The sequence below is a fragment of the Littorina saxatilis genome, linkage group LG8 (assembly GCF_037325665.1).
Source record: "Littorina saxatilis isolate snail1 linkage group LG8, US_GU_Lsax_2.0, whole genome shotgun sequence".
NCBI lineage: Eukaryota > Metazoa > Mollusca > Gastropoda > Littorinimorpha > Littorinidae > Littorina > Littorina saxatilis.
In genome coordinates, this window is record NC_090252.1 from 37171902 (window position 1) to 37194927 (window position 23026).

Consider the following 23026-nt stretch of genomic DNA (forward strand, 5'->3'; position numbering starts at 1 on the left):
TACACTGACACATACCGACACGCAGACACACTTACGCACACGCGCACACACACACACGCTCTCACACACGCACACACACGCACACACACACACACACACACACACACATGTGTGTGTATGTGTATGCGCATGTGTGTGTGTGTGTGTTTGTGAGTGTGTATACATGTGTGTGTGTGTGTGTGTGTGTGTGTAATTAAATCATCCATTAAAATCATTATACATACATAGAGAATACTACATGGCTTGCTGTATCGTACCAGATTTACACAAGTTGTTTTTTTAAATATTGAACTGCGAGCGATTTTTTTTTTTGGGGGGGGGGGGGGGGTTGTTTTTGTTTTGCTGTTGTCGGTTTTTGTTCTTCTTGTTTTTGTTTTTCTTCTTCTTCTTTCTTCCATACCCCATACCCCCCTCCTACAGTTTGTTCTTCTGGTTAATAATTGTGTTGTCCACCATCATGAAAACTTGTGTAACTTAGCATTGTTATGGTCACGCCAAATAATCATTTGCTTGAGTTCGTGTCCTAGCTGCATTTTTGTCAATTGTTTCATGTCATGTGTTTTGAATAAAATTGTGTTTAAACCATCAGCAGAATAACTCCCCGACACTCATGTTGACTGCCTATGTATGCATACATAATATCTAGCCACAACCACTTTCTTTTGAATTCGCGATCAATCATGTCGCTTGGCAGTGCTGTGGAATTTTCGGTTCGCATAACAAAAGCGAATGTATCAGCTCCAGACGACAGCATTGGGAATGTGTTTCGACCCAAATCTATACCCACCCTTACTCGACAATATAAATCAGTATACATTAAAGCAGAGGGGCATAACTATATCCCATGCCCTCACAGAAAAAAAGTCTCTCAGTCACAGCGGGAGGTTTCAACGTGCATGCGGTAATTTCTTTCTGTGCTCTTAGCCGTCCATTCACCGGTGATCAGAACTCTCATGGAAATCGTTGAATTTCTTAGAACCAAGTGATGGCTTCAGGCACCAAACGTCGACGCTCGAGCAAAGCTGATAGCGAGCTCGGTATGTCGGAGGTAAGTCTTTTCTCTGGTGGTACATATTATTTCAAAGCAGACCAACGGACTGCATTGATTTCAATTTCAAAAATTGATTTCAATTAAGGTTAAGTACACGTAACTTATTTCTGTTGATTTCCACTGTAATTACTGTTTGAAACCACACATTAACAACAACATCATGGGGCGTATCTCCTCAAAGCTGGCTGTCGGATGGACATGCGGACAATCAAAACATTGTTTAAATCACATACTCATTAGGGAATAACTGGTTTCAAGCCCAAATCGTGAGAACAAAGGTCCACTAGGAGGGGTATTTTGGAGGATGTAATCTTTATTCTGTGTATGTTCGTGGTAGTACAGATTGATTTGTGGGTTGATTTATTGATTGAATATTGTTGTCATTTATTCCAAAGAAGATCGATCAATGATTGATTGATAAGTTCATTCATCCGTTTATTCATTCATTCATTTGTTCAGAGCTGTCGAAACACTGTTAATCAATAGACGAATCGATCCCAAACCACAGGACTTACAGCCGGCGAAGCTCCATGTTCTCTGTGCGAAATACCGGCACGGTTAACGTTGGCCTAGTGGTAAGGCGTCCGCCCCGTGATCGGGAGGTCGTGGGTTCGAACCCCGGCCGGGTCATACCTAAGACTTTAAAATTGGCAATCTAGTGGCTGCTCCGCCTGGCGTCTGGCATTATGGGGTTAGTGCTAGGACTGGTTGGTCCGGTGTCAGAATAATGTGACTGGGTGAGACATGAAGCCTGTGCTGCGACTTCTGTCTTGTGTGTGGCGCACGTTATATGTCAAAGCAGCACCGCCCTGATATGGCCCTTCGTGGTCGGCTGGGCGTTAAGCAAACAAACAACACATCTGTGCGAAATACCTGGGAGGTTCAGAAATACAGGCGAACAACAAAACGAACAATTCCACTTCTCTTTGGATTTAAAATAAATTCTATATTCTGCCTTATCTAGTTCATTAATTGGACCTTATTTTTTTTAAACTGATTCCTTAGTTTTGTTGTGGTGATTTTCGGGACACTCGTATATCTGGGTGGGGATGTAGCTCAGTCGGTAGCGCGCTGGATTTGTATTCAGTTGGCCGCTGTCAGCGTGAGTTCGATCCCACGTTCGGCGGAAATTTATTTCAGAGTCAACTTTGTGTGCAGACTCTCTTCGGTGTCCGAACTCCCCCCCCCCCCCCCCCCCCCCGTGTACACTACATTGGGTGTGCACGTTAAAGATCCCACGATTGACAAAAGGGTCTTTCCTGGCAAAATTGCTTTGGCACAGTTAATAATTGTCTACCTATACCCGTGTGACTTTGAATAATAGGCCGTGGAAGGTAAATATGCGCCGAAATGGCTGCACTTACTGGCTGTATAAAATTTCATCTCACACGGCATCACTGCTGAGCGCCTAGAACTGTACCCACGGAATATGCGCGATATAAGCCTCATTGATTGATTGATCTGAACGCTTTGCTAAAAGCTATTGAACCTATGCAGGCTTTAGTTATTGATATCTATTGTTGTGTTGATTTTGTATGGTTGATTTAAAAAGTGCCTGTTGTGTGAGTGTGAATTCTTATTTGTGTGTGGACGTCAGTGTGTTGTTACTAAAAGTGCAGTCCTTCCCATCAAAACTGCTTGGCTCAACATCGTACATCTGGTCAGGGTTTTACATGGAATATATAAGATCATCTCTCCACGTTGACACATACATTTGTGACCCTCCACCACGAAATGAGTCGCATGTCACCTCACGCGGTTCTGCGCTAGGCATAATATAAGTCCGGGGGGTGTCTAGTAACAGTGTGAGGGTCACCATAGTCACATGCTTATAACTCGAAAAGTGTTCACTCTTTTGTAAAGCGGTTTTCACCAATCAATCAATCAATGAGGCTTATATCGCGCATATTCCGTGGGTACAGTTCTAGGCGCTCTGCAGTGATGCCGTGTGAGATGAAATTTTATACGGCCAGTAATTGCAGCCATTTCGGCGCATATTTACCTTTCACGGCCTATTATTCCAAGTCACACGGGTATAGGTAGACAATTATTAACTGTGCCTAAGCAATTTTGCCAGGAAAGACCCTTTTGTCAATCGTGGGATCTTTAACGTGCACACCCAATGTAGTGTACACGGGGGGGAGTTCGGACACCGAAGAGAGTCTGCACACAAAGTTGACTCTGAAATAAATTTCCGCCGAACCTGGGATCGAACTCACGCTGACAGCGGCCAACTGAATACAAATCCAGCGCGCTACCAACTGAGCTATATCCCCGCCCTGGGGATAGAGAATAAAAAACTCTTTAAGAATATGTAAAAATATGAAAATCATGAAAAGGTGACATGCAACTCATTCCGTGGTGGAGGGTCACATTAGTGATAACAATCAACGACCGGGGTTCTTTCTGTGCAGAGGTGTTATATTTTGAAAAAAACATTTCTTATAACGAACACGTACAAGTGTCAACTTCTTCTTCTTCTTCTTTGTTCATGGGCTGAAACTCTCACGTTCACTCATGTTTTTGCTTGAGTGGAGTTGTACGTGTATTACGTATATAACCGTTTTTATCTTTTATATTTTTTTTATATTACCTTACTGGGAGAATGCAAGTTTCCAGTACAAAGGACTTAACATTTTTTTTTTTTTATATATATTTTTTTTTCTTCCCCCCCCCCCCCCTTTACACCTGTTCCTTGTCCCGGTGTGCTCTCACGCCGCCCCGTCCCTGCACTCACTGCTCCATCCACATCTGGATTTCGTTCCGCTGCCAGACTTGTCGATTTTACAGACGCTCCAGGGAGGGATGTCGGGTCGTTGCGGTATAGCACTTCTGCTGAGTCACTTCGACGGTGTTCAGTAGTGGGTCTGTCCCGAGCTAACGGACGCAGCCCACTACCTACTATGCCCCCTACTAACGACATTGACTGCTAAGTCGCGGAGCCAGACTAAGTGAGCGTCCCCTCCAGAGAGCAGACCGCCACCACGTCCCTCCGTCGACCCCCCAGAACGTCACACGTTGAAGACTGACAGCAGAAGTACTATTCAGGGAAGGATGGAACAGGAACACTGAGACCAAGGTCACCATGAGAGCTCCGGGCATGAAGGGCCACAAGAGCCAGGACAGTTAATTATTTTGGATGATTAATGAGATGAGGATGATTATAATGATGATGCTATGGATTTCCAATTTGGTTTGAGACTACGTGACAGGGCAGCACTCTACGCTTACTGTCATAATATATCCTGGTGTCAACCAGGCCAGAGAACTGCAGCACCTGCGGTGTTGGTCAGGTAAACAGTCTCCCTCAAAGTCGCATTCGTTTAAGTGAATGACACTCGGCTGTGTGATTCCAGCCTTCCCATAGGAACCATAGCACTTCCACTCTGGGTAGGAGCCGACCGTAGCCCGAAAAACCCACATGACCCTGATGGGATTCGAACCCACGACCTCCCGGCCCGCAGCCCGATGCGCTAACCACTGCGCTACGGGGGCCGGTTGTATAACCGTTTTTACCTCGCCATTCAGACAGCCATACACTGATTCCGCGGGAAGTGTCAACTTCTTCTTCTTCTTCTTTGTTCATAGGCTGAAACTCTCACGTTCACTCATGTTTTTGCTTGAGTGGATTTGTGCGTGTTTTACGTGTATAACCGTTTTTGCATCGCCATTCAGACAGCCATACACTTATTTCGGGGGGAAAGTGTCAACTTCAACTTGATTCATGAAAAAACCTCAGATCTGTATGTGTATGTGTTGATGGTCACTACATCAAGCAGTCAGGGTTTTGGTTTTTGGTATGTGTCAAAGCGGACGGAGGGTCTTACTCTATGTCCACGCTTTGAAAGAATCTGAGAAGCGTGTAGTAAGTTGAACTGTTTTCCTGGGAATGACTGTCTTTAAAGGCCTCTGGTCAGGCTTTGACATGGGATAAGACAATCCCTCCACTTGGTCTATTACCAAACATCTACACCTTGACTGCTTCCCATTGTGAGATGGAGTTGTTTGTGAGGCATTAAATACGGCTCTAGTACTTAATACAATTTTTATTTCATAAACCACTGTGCACAAAAAACACCCAGGGTGTTCAGTTTTGGTATGTGACTAAGCGGAGGGTTGGTCTTATCTCATTTCAAAGCCTGACCATATCTGAGACGGCGAGGACGACAGTGTTGACGAGGCGGGGTGGGTACGCGTCAAACCCAAACGGGCCTAAAGCGAATTATAAAAGAATCAATTGTCAACACTTGCCGACCTGAGTTTCCTCCGTTGTGTCAATTTTCCTACCTAATTCTGCGTTCAAGACTACGTCCTCTGTCTTTCTGTGAGGTGTGTCCGCCAATATAACAGTCTTTTCATAGCCTGTTTTGAGATCTAAAGGCTTTTATGTCGAGTCGCCAGATAGTCATGTATCACCTTTCCCGATAGTTAAACTGACAAGTCATAAGCGTTGGAGGGGGTGGAGGAGAAGGGGGCGGGGGGGGGGGGGTGGTGGAGGTGAGGGGTTAACGCCATTCCCGTATCCTGGTGATGAGACTTGCGAGAGCAAGCATGTGGTTTGGCGAGTATGCTTCTTTGTGATCTTTAGTGCCCTTTTAATTAGGTCTAGCAACTGATAACTGGTATACATAGTGAATTGTAAAGCTTAGCAAATTATGAGTATTGCTTATGCAAGAGCCGAGGAGAAGTTGTCAATAAATTACGCCACTGGTGCAGTCGCGGAACGTCATGTTATTCATAGCCAAGTGATTCTGGGAATTCCCAACATGAGCTCATAAACTGAAATCGACTTGGTGTTAGAATATGGTTGTTTAGTTTGTGAGTGTGTGTGTGTGTGTGTGTGTGTGTGTGTGTGTGTGTGTGTGTGTGTGTGTGTGTGTGTGTGTGTGTGTGTGTGTGTGTGTCTTTTTGTCGGTGTGTGTGAGTGTGTGTATTTAGCTGTGTGTGTGTGGTTGTGTTTGTGAGTGTGTGTGTTTGTATGTGTTTGTGTGTGCGTGCGTGAGTGCGTGTTTGCCTGCATTATAAAGATCAATCAATCGATCAATCAATCATTTAATCAATTTATCAATCAATCAATATTTCAACGAGCTAGCTATCTATTATTCTATCCGCCACAGGCATGGCGAAACGACGTTCTCAAATGGTACCCAGATCTGGACACACGGGCGTATTTCGTGCCCCCTGTCTACATGAAGCGCATCAACTATGACGTGGAGCACATCGCTCAGCAGCAAGTGGCTGTGCCCAGAGCAGCCGTCGAAAAGACACCAAAAGGAACCTTCGAGGTGAACGAGAGCGACGAGCTGGAGGATCACGAACAGCAGCGCATTCTTCACTGTCTCAAGAAGTTCTGTGAGCGAGGTAGCGCATCTGCGCCCGGATATAACGCAGATTATGAGAAGGTTAGAGAACCAACCAACTCACCATCAACATTACCTACTTAATTCTGTTATGGGCATGCACTGCATTGAGAACACAACACAGCACATTATCACAGGAGTGCTTCAGTTCACATTAAACTCCCCCCAAAACAGAGTATGAAGGCCTAAATGGCCACACACGTAAAAGCCATCGAGTGTGAGTGAGAGAAAAACAAAGTTCACATTAAAGAAACGTTTCTCTCTGTGTATGGCATCCAGTATATCGCGATAAATCCGTCCTTTTGCGAAACGCGCATCCTTCCACATACCAGACACATGCCAAAAGTATAGAGTTTGGTTGCTTCTTATGGAAGAGTTTTTCTGAGTCAAGTTTATAACTGACATCTGATTTCTGGCTTGTGTCAAAGTGGAAGGAAGCTCTTATCCCGGGGTAGGGGGGGGGGGGATACTTGAAATCTCTGTCACCGAACTTATTTCTTCGCGACGCAGGTGATGTTCGTCCTGTCCCAGCTCCAGTTCACCAGCTACCTGGCAGAGCCTTGCTTCGCTTCTGCAGCCAAGAAAATGCGTCGACCCGAGGACCTGAAGAAAGAGAACAAAGAAAGAGGAGACTTTGACATCCTCATCATCCACCGACGCTACGGGCTGATGGCAGCTGAGATCAAGTCTGTGGGCACACTGTTCACTGGGAAGCCGGATTCCCAGGAAAGCGAGGACAAGACGTTGGTAAGCAGACTCAAGCGGATCATCAAACAGCTGGACAAGTCTGAAGACGTTCTGAAGCACGTGACTGGAGACATGCAAAACAAACCTCGGGTGACCAAGACCCTGATGCTTCCCAACATCACCACTTCTCAGCTACAGCGGGTGTTGAAGGACAATCCCGACATCAAAAAGGTAAATTCATAGATTTGTGTGTACATGTGTGTTGTTTTAAGCACAACAAGCTCTGAGATATGACAAATATTCAACGCTAACTTCACCATCAAACAGGTAAATAGTTGTGTGTTGTTTTGAGTCACTGATACCCAACAGCTCAACATGCATATCTGAGCTCGAACTCCAAGAGCACGGTAGCAAAATATGAAAGACTTTTAACAAAAACTGAAAACTGGACTCTCCTTGGAAGATTCAGTTGTTTAATTATTTCCTTGACTTTAGTGATTATTGGGGAGACACATGGGATGTTCAAGAGTATTGACATGCGTTTGTCGTTTGACAATGTGCTTTATTAATTTTGTTCTATGGCCTTTGACAATGTCATATGCTTTCTATGGCAGGAGCTGTGTGCTTGTTTTGGCATAGCCGATACTGAAGACCCCGTGTGTCTGTGTCTGACGTCGGATCAACTGTCAGACAGAAATAGTTTCTGGGAGGTCACTGATGACGTCATAACGGGAATGGATCAGTGGTGGAAGGCCTTGATGACGAGCAGAGGCGAGGACCCCGCTATGACGAAGGATGTGTATGAAGAGCTTGTGGCCAGGTAATTAAGTCATTAAACAATCTTTGATGAACAATGAAAGTTACGATTCCTTCATTTAAGAATATAGTAAAATGAGCAGTGATGTGTCTTTTTTCATCTGACACTCTCCCTCAAGAGGGACTAATCATCAATGGCAAAGAAGAAACTACTTTTTTCCTGTTTAAAGGAGGATGCAATTCAGATCCTGACTTGTGCATGCATATTATTTACACGAAGCAAATTACACGAGGAGAAACGCTTTCTTAATTAAAGTGGTGTTAAAATCAGGGTGTAAAATAGTAAAAAGCAAAATGCGTGATTACATTATAAGCCTCCTGAACAAAATAAACAGAAGAAAACGCTGCCAAACTTGTATCAATAACAGGTCGATTGAATAAGTGATTGTACTGGTGATGTAGATTGTTACAGGTGCAGGTAGGTAACTGCTGACAGAGACTGCATGTTGGACTTTGAGACACAAGACTACACTTGTTCTAGTGGACCGTACAATCCCTTTTATATTTCTAATTTGAAGCCTACCTTGTATGGATATGGACACCTACCTCTGCCAAAAATATGGGAGGCATAATAAGTAAGAATGCAATGAAGTCTAGTGCGGTACTTAATTGAGCCCAAAGTCGACTTCGCGAAGACTTTGGGAAGTCTATTTATCGAAAACTCAGTCCTAAAGCTTCGGGCGGCCAGCTTCGTGAAGTGTACTTCGTATAGTCGATTTCGGTCAGTTATTATGAGGCTTTATGCACATCAGTCGATGATTGTTCAGATTTGCAGGCCCAGCAACAACAGTGGAGGTGTTCTGTCCGTCAGCAGTGAGCAAAGCCTCCAAGGTGGTTCGCACTGAGGGGGAAGGGGTGTCGGAGACTGCTGCTCGCTTCATGGACTTTGTGCTGCACCAGGGGCAGGTCCAGATTCTCAACTCTGGTGAACGTCTCGTCTACCTCACAGGTATTGGTTGCTCTTGTTATTGTTCTGACTCCCACTTTTATTTTTATCTTTTTCTTCTAAATAAGAAATCGAAACAATTGTGATTGCGCGTGAGAGCGAGAAATAAAAAGACCAAACAATACCGTACTCACGTGTTTGACAAAGACCATACGAAAAACAAAGCACGACGTTTCGACCACTGGGGTCTTCCCCAGGCACAAAACACAGAAAACCCGTGGTCGAAACGACGTGCTTTGTTCTTCGTATCGTCTTTGTCAAACGTGTGAGTACAGTATTGTTTGGTCTTTTTATATAAATCAACTATAAGTGTCAAGTACAAAAGGGTGAAGATATCCGGACGGGGTGGCATTCGGCGTCTTGTATCATTTGGACCTAATTCCTCCTCTCTTTGCCCTTCTTCTTCTTCTTCTTCTTCTTCTTCTTCTTCTTCTTCTTCTTCTTCTTCTTCTTCTTCTTCTTCTTCTCCTATTTTTGCCTTCTCTTCTTTGTTCTTCTTTTTTTCTTCGCCCCCCCCCCCCCTCCCTCCGTCTTCTTCTTTTTCAACTTCTAAGTTCTTTCAAGCTACAAGTGTCAAAAATGCTCGTGCCATGGAGGTGCACGTTTCTCTGTTGACATTCCATTGATACATATTTTCAAACAAACTGCCCCATGACTGCCATTATACGTATCAGGTACGTATTTTGCCATAAAGAAAATAACGCACAAAACTCGGACAAGGGAAGCAACCGTTGTATATTGCCCTTCGCATTTGCACCAAGATAATAGCCTCCCCTGGAGAATTTTTTCTCAGTTTTGGTATAGTCATACATAATTTGTATGTTATGATTTTTTTTGTTTTTTTAAAAAGTAAACTTTTTCCGGCAGTCAATGGAAATTAGTATAATAAGAAATTTAGAAAATGAACACCCAGGTGCTACGTTGCTTTTCGGCGTAATACGGTCTGAGAGACGTTATTTGTTTTTTTCTCCTGTTGTAAGCAATGTTTATGTCGATGTATACGATCGCTATAGCTATGTCTGTCCTTGCCAATTCTTCAGTTTTTCTTTTATTGAAACAGACAACACAATAATTGGACAAAAAGCCTCCTAATTCGTAAGCATGTGCACTAATGGAGTTTAATATCTAAAATAAATAGTTACGATGGGAAGGAGTATTATAGCGGTGTTGTAGATGGTGGTACTTTTGGTAAAGCCATCTCTACGTTCTAGGACCTCCTGGGACGGGAAAGACGGTCATGCTGATCCTCCAAGCGGAAAAGTGGCTGAGAGACGGACATGATGTATGTGTGGTCAGCATGTCCAACGAAAGCATGGCAGCCTCACTCTGGATGTATCACAGCTTACAGACAAAATGCCCTTCATTGGTGAGTGCAATAGTCATGATTACCCTACATACGTGAGAGAGACCACTCACGAGACAACAATATCGTTTAATTCTCCTGGGCGCAGAAAGTTAAAAAGAAAAGTGCGCACTTTCCTGTGAAAACCTTCAGCCTTCTGTGCTATACTGGCTTGTCACTTCAAGCAATCAGGGGTAATCGGCAAAGATGTTGTGAAATTCCGCAGTGCGTTCAGTTCCATTCTGTGAGTTCTCGAGATTGACTAAACGTATACATTTTGCTTTGCTCGACTTGTTTTCTTTTTCCACTTAAATTTATTGTTAAAGTACTGACCTGTAGAAATTCCCTTTTTTGTCGGAATCAATCAATCATCAATCAATCAATCAATCAATCAATCAATCAATCAATCAATCAATCAATCAATCAATCTTTCCATGCATCAATCCATCAATCAATCAATGATTAATATATGCATTTATAATCTGTTCACAGGCACACAACGTCTATTTTCACGCCAAGCCTGTGGAAGACAAAGAAAAGGCCGGTATCAATGTTTTGGTGAATAATTTAGCCTCGCGTACTAAAGACGATCATCTGTACGTCATAGTGGATGAGGTGGATAGCAGGTAAGACGTTTCTTTCTAAGACTGTCTAAGTTCTGCAGCAGCTAGGTGTTCGTGGCGGCAATATAATGATATGACGTTTTGCAACACCACATAGCAAGAATGATAGCCATGGTAGTGACGTTGCTATTTGTGTTGCTGATGCTGGCATTTAGGTAGTTACAGCATTGTTTATCATCATCATCATCATCATCATCGTCATCGTCATCATCATCATCATCATCATCATTATCATCTTACGGCATTTTTACTGAATTCTTTGTCATGAGTGTTTCAGTGAGTCTTGCAACAAGCTTCTTGTACTTGTTCTTGATGTTCTTCTTGTTCTTCTGTTTGTTGTTGTTCGTCTGGTTCTTTTTGTTTATCTTCTTCATCATTATCTTCCGTAGCACAAGATGAACTGGATTCTACATTGTATATTTTGACAGTGAGTTCCCTGAGTTGTGTGACAAGCTGGTGAAGCGTGTATCGAACCTCCATCTGTGGGCCGCCAGGGTAGGTCACGACAAGATCCCGAAGTGCTTCAATGAGTTCCCTCTTGGCGTTCCCCTGCGTTCCCCAGCTGCCGTCGTTCGGGAAGTAAGGCGTGTTTTGTGTATATGTCGTGCCGAATTCACGGAATTGCCGAATTCGCGGAATCGGCAACATTTTTGCCCATTTCGCGTAATCGGCAAAACGCTGCCCATTACGTGAAATCGGCAGCGTTTTGCCGAAAATGCGGAAAGGCTTCTAAAATTTGCCCATTTCGCAAAAGCGACAGCCAGTCTGTTACTTTTTGTGTCACCAGAACATTGCATTAGCATTGCTTTACCTCCCTACCATGTTTTGTATGGTCTATGTTGGTCTGTGTCAAGCATAACTCCGGAAATGCACAAAAACTACACTTTCTGCAATAACTTGCCATAACTTATCGATTATTGCAATATCTATCCATTCGAGTATCTAGTTCTCTAATTGTGATGATATGCCAGGCATTTGAGAACTTTAAAACCAAAAGGTGGCTGCCGATTTCGCAAAATGGGGAAATTTTAGAAGCCTTTACGCGATTTCGGCAAAACGCTGCCGATTTCACGTATTGGGCAGCGTTTTGCTGATTACGCGAAATGGGCAAAAATGTTGCCCATTACGCGGAATCGGCAATTACGTGAATTCGGCACGACATCTACACACTCCTATTCATCAAATGCTTTACATTTTCAGTAGACAAACATCTGACAAACAAGCAAAGTGAAATATCAACTGCCAATAAGTGAGGCGTTTTCGATGTATACTCGGTCCTATTCGTGAATTTTATCAACAAACAGTCATAGCAAACAAATATCAACATTTTGTTTCTATGCTTCACTTTGTTTTTCTTTTCTCTGCACTTACATCCCGCTCCTGCTATATAAGTGTCTGTCTGACTTTTCGCCTGTCTGTCCTTTTGTTTGTTCGTCTGTCTGTTCGTCTGTCTGTTCGTATGTCTGTCCGTCTGTCTATCCGTCTGTCTGTCCGTCTGTCTGTCCGTCTGTCTGTCCTGCCTCTCTGTCCTGCCTGTCTGTCTGTCTGCCTCCACTGATTATGTTATCCCCCTGTCTCTGTCTGTCTGTCTGTCTCTCTGTCTCTTTCTCTTTCTCTCTCTCGATCCCTCTTGTTCACTCCCTCCCTCTTTAACTCTCTCGGCTTGTTCGGAGCAACACTTCGTATGCTATCTTAATTTTCCATCCACCTTACCTGTCCAGATTCTGATATCCGAGATAATCCAGAAGTACGGCCAGGTGAGGAAGTACGAGGAGAACGTCTTCCCCCACACTGACGGGCCTCTCCTCCTTGAATTACATCACGAAGGACCTGACCATCTTGATGACGTCATGCCACGCGACTGTGAGGCCTGTGGCACTCAGCTGGCGTCAGTGCTGAAAAACGAACTCCGTGTCGGTGGTGGGTTAAACATTTGCAAAAGCTGGAATTACATCTCTCCCTATTTTCACTCCCACTCCCTCTCCCCCTCTATGTCACACACACACACACACACACACACACACACACACACACACACACACACACACACACACACACACACACACACACACGCGCGCGCACGCGCACACACACACACACATAAACACACGCGAACACCCCCCCACACACACACACATACACACACACACACACACGATTTAGATTTAGTATGTATTTGTGTGCTTATCTGATATACTTTTCAAACATTCATATAAGTATAAGTATGTACAAGGATAATCATTATAATAAATAGTCCTTTTCATGAACAAGGGTTGTAGGTAAAGAAGTAACTGTTTGCTTATAACTCTTCCCAGGTAAATCTGAATTATCGTATCTGCATTATCTTATCTGCATTATCTTATCTGCATTATCTTATCTGCATTATCTTATCTGCATTATCTTATCTGCATTATCTTATCTAAATTATCTTATGCTTTCTCACTCCAAGATACTAGCTCTTATGACAATTACAGCTGTTGTTGTTTGACAACTATCCACAGAAGAAAACCAGCAGACCTCAGCATCTGGCAGACCAGACCCCTTACAGTACCGCGACGTGTTCTTGCTGAGTCTGTCGGGTTTCACAGAGGGGAAGCCTGGCATTATCACTGGTCTTCGGCAAGCGGGAGTCCCAGTAACTCTGTTGGAGTACGTTTTTGTTGAACACGATAACAAGGAAAATGTACTCGTCAGAACAATTTGTTGGTGACGTCAGACTCTGTCTGTATTCTTCTGTGCTTGTTCTCTTCTTTTTCTTTCTCTGTCTACTCTTCTTTTTACATTTAGTCAAGTTTTGACTAAATGTTTTAACATAGAGGGGGGAATCGAGACGAGGGTCGTGGTGTATGTGTGTGTGTCTGTGTGTGTGTGTGTGTGTGTGTGTGTGTGTGTGTGTGTGTGTGTGTGTGTGTGTGTGTGTGTGTGTGTCTGTCTGTCTGTGTGTGTGTGTGTGTGTGTGTGTGTGTGTGTGTAGAGCGATTCAGACTAAACTACTGGGCCGATCTTTATGAAATTTGACATGAGAGTTCCTGGGTATGATATCCCCGGACGTTTTTTTCAGTTTTTCGATAAATACCCTTGATGACGTCATATCCGGCTTTTTGTAAAAGTTGAGGCGGCACTGTCACACCCTCATTTTTCAATTAAATTGATTGAAATTTTGGCAAAGCAATCTTCGACAAAGGCCGGGGTTTGGTATTGCATTTCAGCTTGGTGGCTTAAAAACTAATGAGTGAGTTTGGTCATTAAAAATCGGAAACTTGTAATTAAAATTATTATTTTATTAAACGATCCAAAAACAATTTCATCTTATTCTTCGTCATTTTCTGATTCCAAAAACATATACATATGTTATATTTGGATTAAAAACAAGCTCTGAAAATTAAAAATATAAAAATTATGATCAAAATTAAATTTCCGAAATCGATTCAAAAACTATTTCATCTTATTCCTTGTCGGTTCTTGATTCCAAAAACATATAGATATGATATGTTTGGATTAAAAACACGCTCAGAAAGTTAAAACGAAGAGAGGTACAGTAAAGCGTGCTATGAAGCACAGCGCAATCGCTACCGCGCCAAACAGGCTCGTCACTTTCACTGCCTTTTGCACTAGCGGCGGACTACGTTCAGTTTCATTCTGTGAGTTCCACAGCTTGACCAAATGTAGTAATTTCGTCTTACGCGACTTGTTAGTTTCTTGTTGTTCTTTTACTTATGAAGACGAAAGTCGAAACGAGTCCATGTTCATTTGTTCTTGTTCTGTTGCGTACATTTTTATTGTTATCTTGTTATAGTTCCTCTCTCCTGCAGTCCCTTGTTCCTTTCTGTTTTTAATGCATTACAAAGAAAGATTTTCACAGTGGCCACCTGTGCTGATGTGCACAACAAAGTTACCAACTGAGTGGGAGCCATGCATCCGCTGGGTCAGTTTGTTTGAAAATGAGGTGTGTTTGGGAGTTCTAACCAATCAAGCCGCCCAGCTGCCTGTATATACCACCCGGTTCTAACTTTCTCCTACACTTCAGCCTTGGTCCTGTTAGGGCAAGGGCGCAGCTACATTGTTATAGTGAAGGGGACAAGATCTCCATGAATTAAAAGCAATGTATTGATTTTGGAAACACTGCATGCAAATAAATGCCAAAACTCTACACACCTTACACGTTTCTGACTTTCTTTTCAATCCAAAACAATCATTTGAAACTATTTTCAAAAGCTGGAATCCGGATTTTTTGACGGGAACATTCATCCTTGTATATTTATAGACCTATGTGAGTGTGTGGACTGCAGAACGGTTTAATAGCTTCGATACAACATTTGTTGATGACCTGATATAAACTATCTACGCAGTTTCCAGGCAACCTTAACGGCTAATGAACGTGTGACGTCAGTTGCAACCATGAAAGATGACTGTGTCGTTGCTACAGATTCTCGCTACATCACTGGTTTGGAGAGAAAGGTGAGAAATTATTAAAAGTGAAGTCTTGGGTATAGCTTTGATATATATGTTTGTTGTTGTTGTAGTTAGGTGTGTATTTGTGTATATATTTATTTGTGTTGTGTTGAATAGGCAGGTATGAACCAAAAGTCCACCCCCAAAACAAAAAACAAAAAACCCAAGAACACAACAACAGCAGCAAAAACAACAACAACAAGAACAACAACAACAACAACAACGTGTTTGTTTAACCTTGTTCAAATTTCAATGTTATGGGTCTATCCTGTTTTCAACCCCCCTACCCCCCAAAAAAACAAAACAAACAAAACTTAAATGACAAAAAAGAGGGGGGGGGAAGGGGGGGGGAAGGGGGGGGGGAAGGGGGGGGGGGGAAGGGGGGGGGGAAGGGGGGGGGAAGGGGGTGTGTCAACGGCTAAGATAGCTTAAACTTTGAAATGTCCTCATGAAATAGTCTTTGCTGACCCTCACAGTTTGGTCGGCAACTTCACTTGAGGTTGCAGCTTTCCGATTACACCCTTTTTCAGATTGTAGCCTGGATACAGCCATCAGAATCTGACTCGCTGTCGGTCCACTTCGACAGGCTGGTGGCTTTCTCCAGGACTTCCGGTCAGCTGATCACCATAACGACACCAAGACCACCAGAACAAGCAATGGTCAGCATGTTTGAAGACGTTTTCTCAAAGCTCCCTCTCTCTCTCTCTCTCTCTCTCTCTCTCTCTCTCTCTCTCTCTCTCTCTCTCTCTCCCTCTCTCTCTCGCTCTGTCTCGCTCTCTCTCACTCTCTCTCACTCTCACTCTCTCACTCTCTCTCTCTCTCTCTCTCTCTCTCTCACACACCCTCTCTCTCTATCTATCTTTTGAAGGTGACTGTCTTATCCTATTATGTTTACTACGAAATGTTATAGATTTACAAACTAGAAGGAGTAGACGATAATTTCTTCGGTTTGAGGTATATTTGGCTGTAATACAAAAACAAGTTGCGTGAATCGATATCAAAACATATCAGTCGGTATCAAACTAAAAGATCAACACGAGAAACATGTCATCGCCGAGACTCTATTTAGATAGTCTCGGCCATCCCGCCCCGGGGTCACGCTCGTCTCCGCGAAGCATGCGACCGCGTACGTAGTACATGTACTGACTGAACCTATTTCCTTTCATTTTGAGCCCATGTTTAGAGTAAACACGACATATCTCTGTATTGTTGAATTCAGGAGAAGATGAGAAATACATGCAATGCAATCAATTTATAGACTTCCGAAAATTCGATTTCAATGACAACTTTAATGAGCAAACTAATGAACTAATTTTGAAGCTTACAAGCTGAAATGCAATCCCATAGTCTGGACTTCGTCCAAGATTGCTTGACCAAAATATCAATTTGGTTGAAAAATGAGGGTGTGACAGTGCTGCCTCAACTTTCACAAAACGACGAATATGACGTCATCTAAGGTATCTCTCTAGAAACTGAGAAAAAAAACTTCTGGGGATACCCTACCCAGGAACTCACATGTGAACTTTTATAAAGATCGGTCCACAGTTTTCTCAGAATCACTTTATACATACACACACACACACACACACACACACACACACACACACACACACACACACACACACACATACACACACACACATTACATACATACATACATACACACCAAAACCCTCATTTAGATTCCTTCTCTATGTTAAAACATTTAGTCAAAACTTGACTAAATGTAAAAACGCCCAATGGTATACCAAAACGTGTACCTTACTTTGCGTTCAAGACAGTTGAAAATGGGTATATTTTAAGGCCCCCCTACACGATATCCCTGTGACAGTAGTGCTCAATTGTAAGTGTGTTAGCAATAGCCAAACGTAAATAAGTACCTCCTTCGGCTTAGAGAGCCTGAATAAAATAGTGTATTTTGTGAATATATGTATTTTGCTGGAAACTGCAAAATAGGTACTTTAGTTGGGTAGGGGGGGGGGGGGGGAGGGGGCTTTCGGGGTTCCAAACTGTCAGAACAGGGTTGTATGCCTAAGATGAAGTTTTAACAATATACAGTTTTTGAACTTATGAAGTTGTGTTTTCGACAGGCGCAGAATGCAAGGACAATGCTAGAAGGTAAGACACCAATGGAAAGATGCCTCTTTAAACCTGCATGTTGCAATGTTTAGCTTGAATTACATATTGATCAAACAGACGGACGGGCACGATAGCTTAGTGGGTACGACGTCGGAGTTTCAGCAGTCATACTCAATCTAAAGCTGATTGTTTCATTTGAAAACTATGCAACGGAAATCAAAACCATACGGCAACATTACAATGGTTTGGGTTATATAAGAAGGCTTATCATCAAACAGCAAAATTCGTAATGTTCAAATTGAATTATCGAGCTAGCTTATTCTCTGTTGAGAAACTGGTCGAAATAGTCGGATATTCTTTGTTTGATATTGCCATTCAACCAGACGACCTTAAGATGTTATTTTGTAAAATGAGCCTAGAATGACATCTGCTTGAAGCCTTCATGTGTTGGGCATTTTGGACATATATATTATATATTTGTGCTTGCTTCATGTTAACAAAAATTTGATAGGTTATTTATACTAGCATGTTCCATCCTGTTCTAAATATGTCTTCAGAAAACAAAGCAATTACAACCTAGGTAAAAACAACAACAGCAAGAACGCAAAACAACCAAACAAAACAAAGCAAGAATAAAATCTAACAACATTTAGACAATACCATGAATATGAAAATGTTATTTAGAGGATTTATCAATAATACCATATTTATTTAAAAGATGAAATTTGCATGTTCATTTCAATATGCTTGTTATTCTATTTGCAAGGAGATTAGTTCTGCATTACTCTTACTTACTCTATTGCACGTGTCGTATCCTTTTAGAGCGCTTACTCCTTTTTTTGTGTGAGTTGGGTAGACCTTCAGGCTTGACATTTTAATGCTGTTTCTTTTCTCTCACAGAAATTCAAGGGTGTACATCTTACAAGGAAAAGGAAGAGAAAATTCTGCAGCGTGCCCGGACCCACATTACTGAAGAGGTGACTCTTGCAGTCGATAGTGTGCTGCAAGTCTACGTCCTGCAGAACATGGGAGAAGAAGAAGAAGAAATAAGACATTCCATATTCTTCGATTTGAGACAAGGTATGCTGAGTGTTTATTTCATTGCAATATGGCTGAGAGGTTATTTGCTGGGAGATGAACCCCTCTCCCTCTCCCCTCAACCCCCTTTCTATTTTTGATACATATTTATGCTCTGTGTTTTTCTGAAGGTGGGAATATTTGAGAAAACAGAAAAGGGAGTGGGGTGGGGGTAAAAGAAGAAAGATCCCGTGAACACGAAAGAACCCTTCAGAGACAAAGCCTGCTCTGAACATAAGACCCGTTTTGGAGCAATACAACTCCTCACTAATAGAATAAAACAGCATATCATGATATCCAATCCACAACCCGGTTTTTTTCTGAGGGTAAATGTCACGTGTTCATTGTCAATGCTTATTCTCTCAGGTGCCAGGAGATTGGTTCTACATAACTCTCACTTACTCTATTGCACATGTCGTTCGCATTTAGAGCGCTTACTTCCCTTTGTTTATGAGATCTTCTTCTTTTCTGCATTTAGGTTTCGGTACCGTGGAAAGGGGTGAGCGCATCGTGACAGCAAGATTCGCAGGTATCTTCACGATTCGTGCAGATGACTTACCCATCATCTTGAGCCCTGACGTCATGCAGGTGATGATGCTCTTTACACAGGGTCGGATCCAGGCGGAAGTCAACAACTCTGCAGCTCTGCTCAAATTTCACGAATTTGCAAAAAAAGCGTTTGGGCTTTAAAAGAGCACTGCTGAAGCACTCTGTTGTAATGAAAGAATGTAAGGTGATGGGCTGTAAGGATGCGGTGTCATAGAGTCCTGTCAGGTAACCCTCATGGGAATTCGGGTTGTTTATCACTGGGGAAAGCGAGCTGCCATACTGTACCGCGCATCCTGTTTTTTTCATTTAAATGTCTGCATGTGTGTATTCATGTGTCCAAGCCCGAAGAATTTCGCTGTAAACTTAAGGTCTTTATCGTGCGCATACGTGCACACGGCGGTGTTCGGACACTGAGGAGAGTCTGCACAAAGTTGGCTCTGGAAAATAAATCTTTCGCCGAACGTGGCGGTCGAACTCACGCTGGTAGCAACAAACTGGTTTCCAGCCAACACCACTACAGACTGAGCTATCTCCCCGTCCCGTAAAGGAGCACTGTTTGGGGGCCCGGGTAGCTCAGGTGGTAGAGCACTGGACTTATGATCGAAAAGTTGCTGGTTCGAATTCGGGCCAGGACAGACACGGGTCAACTTTATGTGCAGACCCAGAGACGGTATCCATCTCCCACCCCCGTGTTACCACAGTTGCACGTAAAAGACCTCGGACATTCTGCCATTAGTGCAGATGGCTGATATCACCTAAACACACATTCACTTGTGCATCTCATCTAAAGTCGGGTTAAAACCCGGGAACATGCCCCTAATGGCTTTGCCGTAAGGGCGTAACACTTGAATTTCTCCCCCCGGAGCACTGTTTCCTTTTTCGTGTAATAGACGGTTCCGATATAGCGGCAACCACTCTCTGTGTGTGCAATACTGAATACTGGGTGGCTCAACAATTGTGTCGTCAAAGGAATAATGAATTAGGATGCGGATGCACGCACAGCCTGGTGGTGACCCTACCAGTGATTGTCTACCGTTGATATGACAAGGTCAGAATTCACAAACTTAGTTATGATGATTAATGTCTTCGACAGTTCGTCCAGAGATGTGTCTAAGGAGTGACAGATGTTTTCGTGACGTCATTATTTTCGTTATGACGTTTTCTTGACCTGTTTTCCCTTTTGATGTATTTCACTTCGGAAGAGAGGGTTAAGAATAGACGGTTTGGTTTGCTTAGTTGGTGTTATTTCTCATTGAAGAATCAAGTAAAACTGCTTCACTCCTTTTCTACATTTTAATGTTGATTTTGAACCTGTCCTTCCCTGTTGAATAAGAGAATGCGAAACAGTGAACATGCTTAACACGGCTGTTCCCAGGGCTTCATTTCTGCCCCTCTAGCTGCTAGCAGGCTGAGCTATATTTAGCACCCAGCCTTCCCCCACAGCAGAGATAACACAGCAGCAGCAGGCTCACTGAGTGCCATACACTGATAAGTCCCATCTTCTGGTGTAGGGCAAAGGCATTTTGGTATAACAAGCAAGCGAGCTTAACAGAATTTGGCTGCAGCTGCTTGTTGCCAAATGATTCCCTCTGCCCTGGCTATTTTTAGCTCGCCCCTTCCCCAGCTAAAATGCAAGCAAGGAACAGCTGTGGCTTGCATCGTGTGAAAATGTCGTTAAGAACATTTAATTCATTTTATCGTTTGTTTGTCTGTTGTTGTTTTTTATCTGCAAAGTTCTTTTATGGCAAGTGCAAATCAAATATTAATTTTCCAATATGAATGCGTTGTGAAGAAAATCCTGTAAAAAATGTGTAGTTTAGTTTTAGAACTGAAATGGTGTTATATTGTATTATTTCTGACACATTTTCAGGAGATTTGCTTTGTTCTCTTTTTTTTCTCCTGATTTTAAATCAGTCCGTCATGAATTCATGTTTCTTGGCAGTGGTGATTGTGAACAGAATAAGTTGTACATATTTGTTTATTTTGGAAAACCTCTTTAGGTAGAAGTGCAGAACGAGTAGTTTTGAAATCATTTGTACTTTTCTACAACATAAACATTGTCCATATTTAGTTTTGAAATTGACGTTTAAAAGAAAATTAAAACTTGCATGTACCTGTATTTTGATTTCATTCTGTCCAGCGAGGTTGCTGCAGGTAAAGTAAATGTAAATTGAAGCCAGAATGTTTATCACAGCAGGTAGTATTTTAAGTAAAGTTTAAGTTTGTATGAATTTGAGTGTTTCAGATTGTTTAATCCAACTTGTCTTGTTCAGAATGAAAATGTGAGGTCATTTGTTTTTACGGTTTTTATATATTTTATAAGTAGGAATGTACTCAGCTTGATGTGTATTTGCACAGAAGATAGATTTTAGAAATGGTAATTATTATATGCACTTACATGTTTTACTGTGCACTAAGAATACTGTGATGGAAGCTGATTACCTTGAATGCTTATCAAAAGCACAAGATATTTTGGACGTTTAATCTGGTACTAGGGTTTTACGCATACTACAGCAAAACATGAAATGTGTGGAAAACGTCCAAGTTGTTTCCGCCGATAAATTCATTAATGTTGTGGAAGATAATGTATATTAATGGTGCTTTGTTTCATAAGAATAATGCTGTTTCAAAGGCCCAGGAATGCAGAATTGTTTTTTTGCAAATTGTTCTTCATGTGCTTTATTGAATAAATGTAAGACATTGAATTTACCGTTTAATGAACAGTCAATTAGATGTGTTTAAAAATGTATATCACCTTAGCTTTTGTATGGATGTTAGATTGCAATTACACTTACTTTGATATGGTTATTTGTGATCCTAAATCCAACCATGTGTGTTATTGGTTAACTATTGCGTTTTATTAACTATAGTCAGAAGCCAAGTGTCGAATTTCAGTTTTCTCGTTTAAATTTTATATCATCTTGTTACTGATATGAAGAACAGTTTGTCCAAATTAATGTTCATGATCAATGTTGGGGTTATTTTTGAATTTTAACAATACTTGAATATGTTTACCACCTTTGCTAAAAAATATAACTTTTATTACTAAATGAAAAAGGCTCAATGTATTTTGGTTTAGGGAACATTTTCAGTTTGCAAGCTGCTGTGACTGAGACGGCAGGTTTTGTAACCAGCTTGTGAATAGTATTTGATGCAATGCTTTAAAAATAGGTTGTGTTGTGTAACAGTACTGGTTGTGTTTGCTATGATGTGTGTGTGTGTGTGTGTGTGTGTGTATGTGTGTGTGTGTGTGTGTGTGTGTGTGCGCACGCGTGCGTGTGTGTGTGTGCATTGTTTTTTCATAGTTTGTTTCTGTGAAAAATTGGAACCATGCCCTGGTACGACCTGTGAAGTTCCTTCTTGAGCTTATTACTTCAAGTCTTACCCCTAACATCAACAGAGAAAGAGCTCATCCTCACCCCCTATTACTACCCCTCCCCCCCCTCCCGCCCGGGCTTCCTTCCCACCTCCGAAACCCACAGTCTTCACAACACGTAAAATCCTGTTTTTCTGTTGACCAAAACTTTGACATGTATAGGGGCATGTGAACCATGCTTTTGTTGTTCTTTTCCATCATTCAAATGATGTCATTGTGGTTAATGAAAGTGTCTGACCTCACTTCAAGCTCTCTTTTTCTGGTGATCAGGTTTTATGTGCTGTCTGTTGGTACATTTTGATTTGGATCTCTGTTTGATATAACACTTTATCCTACATACGTTTGAGATACCACTTATGACATAACAATATCGTTCACCACAGTTCATGTGAATGTCGTCACGTACAAGTAGCATATCAAACAGAACGTTTAACCAGATAGATCGGACACCCCACGTGAATATCGTTGACAGAGACGCAGTGGGACAGCTCGATTGCGTAAGCGCACGTGTTCGCAAGCATTTATCAAAATGGGTTAGTGTGGTTTCGGAGTTTCTTTACCCCCCATATATGTTCAAGAAAAGGTACTTTAAAGACAGCCAAACATGTGTCTGCTTTGTTACGTTATCTTGCTGCCAAAAATACCATAGAAATATATACTGTTCAAAA

The 23026-nt window shown here is 42.2% G+C and overlaps 2 protein-coding genes across 2 annotated transcripts; both read left to right on the forward strand.

Annotated features, from left to right (window-relative positions):
* The first annotated feature begins 841 nt into the window (after positions 1-841).
* On the forward strand, positions 842-9741 carry LOC138974627 (uncharacterized). Its single transcript, XM_070347351.1, has 6 exons — positions 842-1048; positions 6169-6453; positions 6922-7329; positions 7713-7918; positions 8682-8863; positions 9728-9741. The coding sequence occupies exons 1-6, from the start codon at positions 986-988 to the stop codon at positions 9739-9741; spliced, it is 1158 nt and encodes a 385-aa protein (XP_070203452.1). The 5' UTR covers positions 842-985.
* A 334-nt stretch (positions 9742-10075) lies between these two features.
* Positions 10076-22166, forward strand: LOC138973439 (uncharacterized). Its single transcript, XM_070346157.1, has 10 exons — positions 10076-10226; positions 10695-10828; positions 11254-11404; positions 12547-12745; positions 13327-13474; positions 15175-15283; positions 15808-15936; positions 17368-17395; positions 18257-18436; positions 18912-22166. Exons 1-10 carry the CDS (start codon positions 10098-10100, stop codon positions 19121-19123), a joined length of 1419 nt encoding a protein of 472 aa, XP_070202258.1. The 5' UTR covers positions 10076-10097; the 3' UTR covers positions 19124-22166.
* Positions 22167-23026: the final 860 nt, after the last annotated feature.

Bases quoted from the DNA above. Each gene is read 5' to 3' on its own strand.
- LOC138974627 (XM_070347351.1), top strand. From the start codon at position 986: ATGGCTTCAGGCACCAAACGTCGACGCTCGAGCAAAGCTGATAGCGAG. The intron at 1,049-6,168 runs GTAAGTCTTTTC...TATCCGCCACAG, and splicing joins GCGAGCTCGGTATGTCGGAG to GCATGGCGAAACGACGTTCT. The intron at 7,330-7,712 runs GTAAATTCATAG...TTTCTATGGCAG, and splicing joins ACAATCCCGACATCAAAAAG to GAGCTGTGTGCTTGTTTTGG.
- LOC138973439 (XM_070346157.1), top strand. From the start codon at position 10,098: ATGCTGATCCTCCAAGCGGAAAAGTGGCTGAGAGACGGACATGATGTA. The intron at 11,405-12,546 runs GTAAGGCGTGTT...TTACCTGTCCAG, and splicing joins CAGCTGCCGTCGTTCGGGAA to ATTCTGATATCCGAGATAAT. The intron at 15,284-15,807 runs GTGAGAAATTAT...ACCCTTTTTCAG, and splicing joins TCACTGGTTTGGAGAGAAAG to ATTGTAGCCTGGATACAGCC.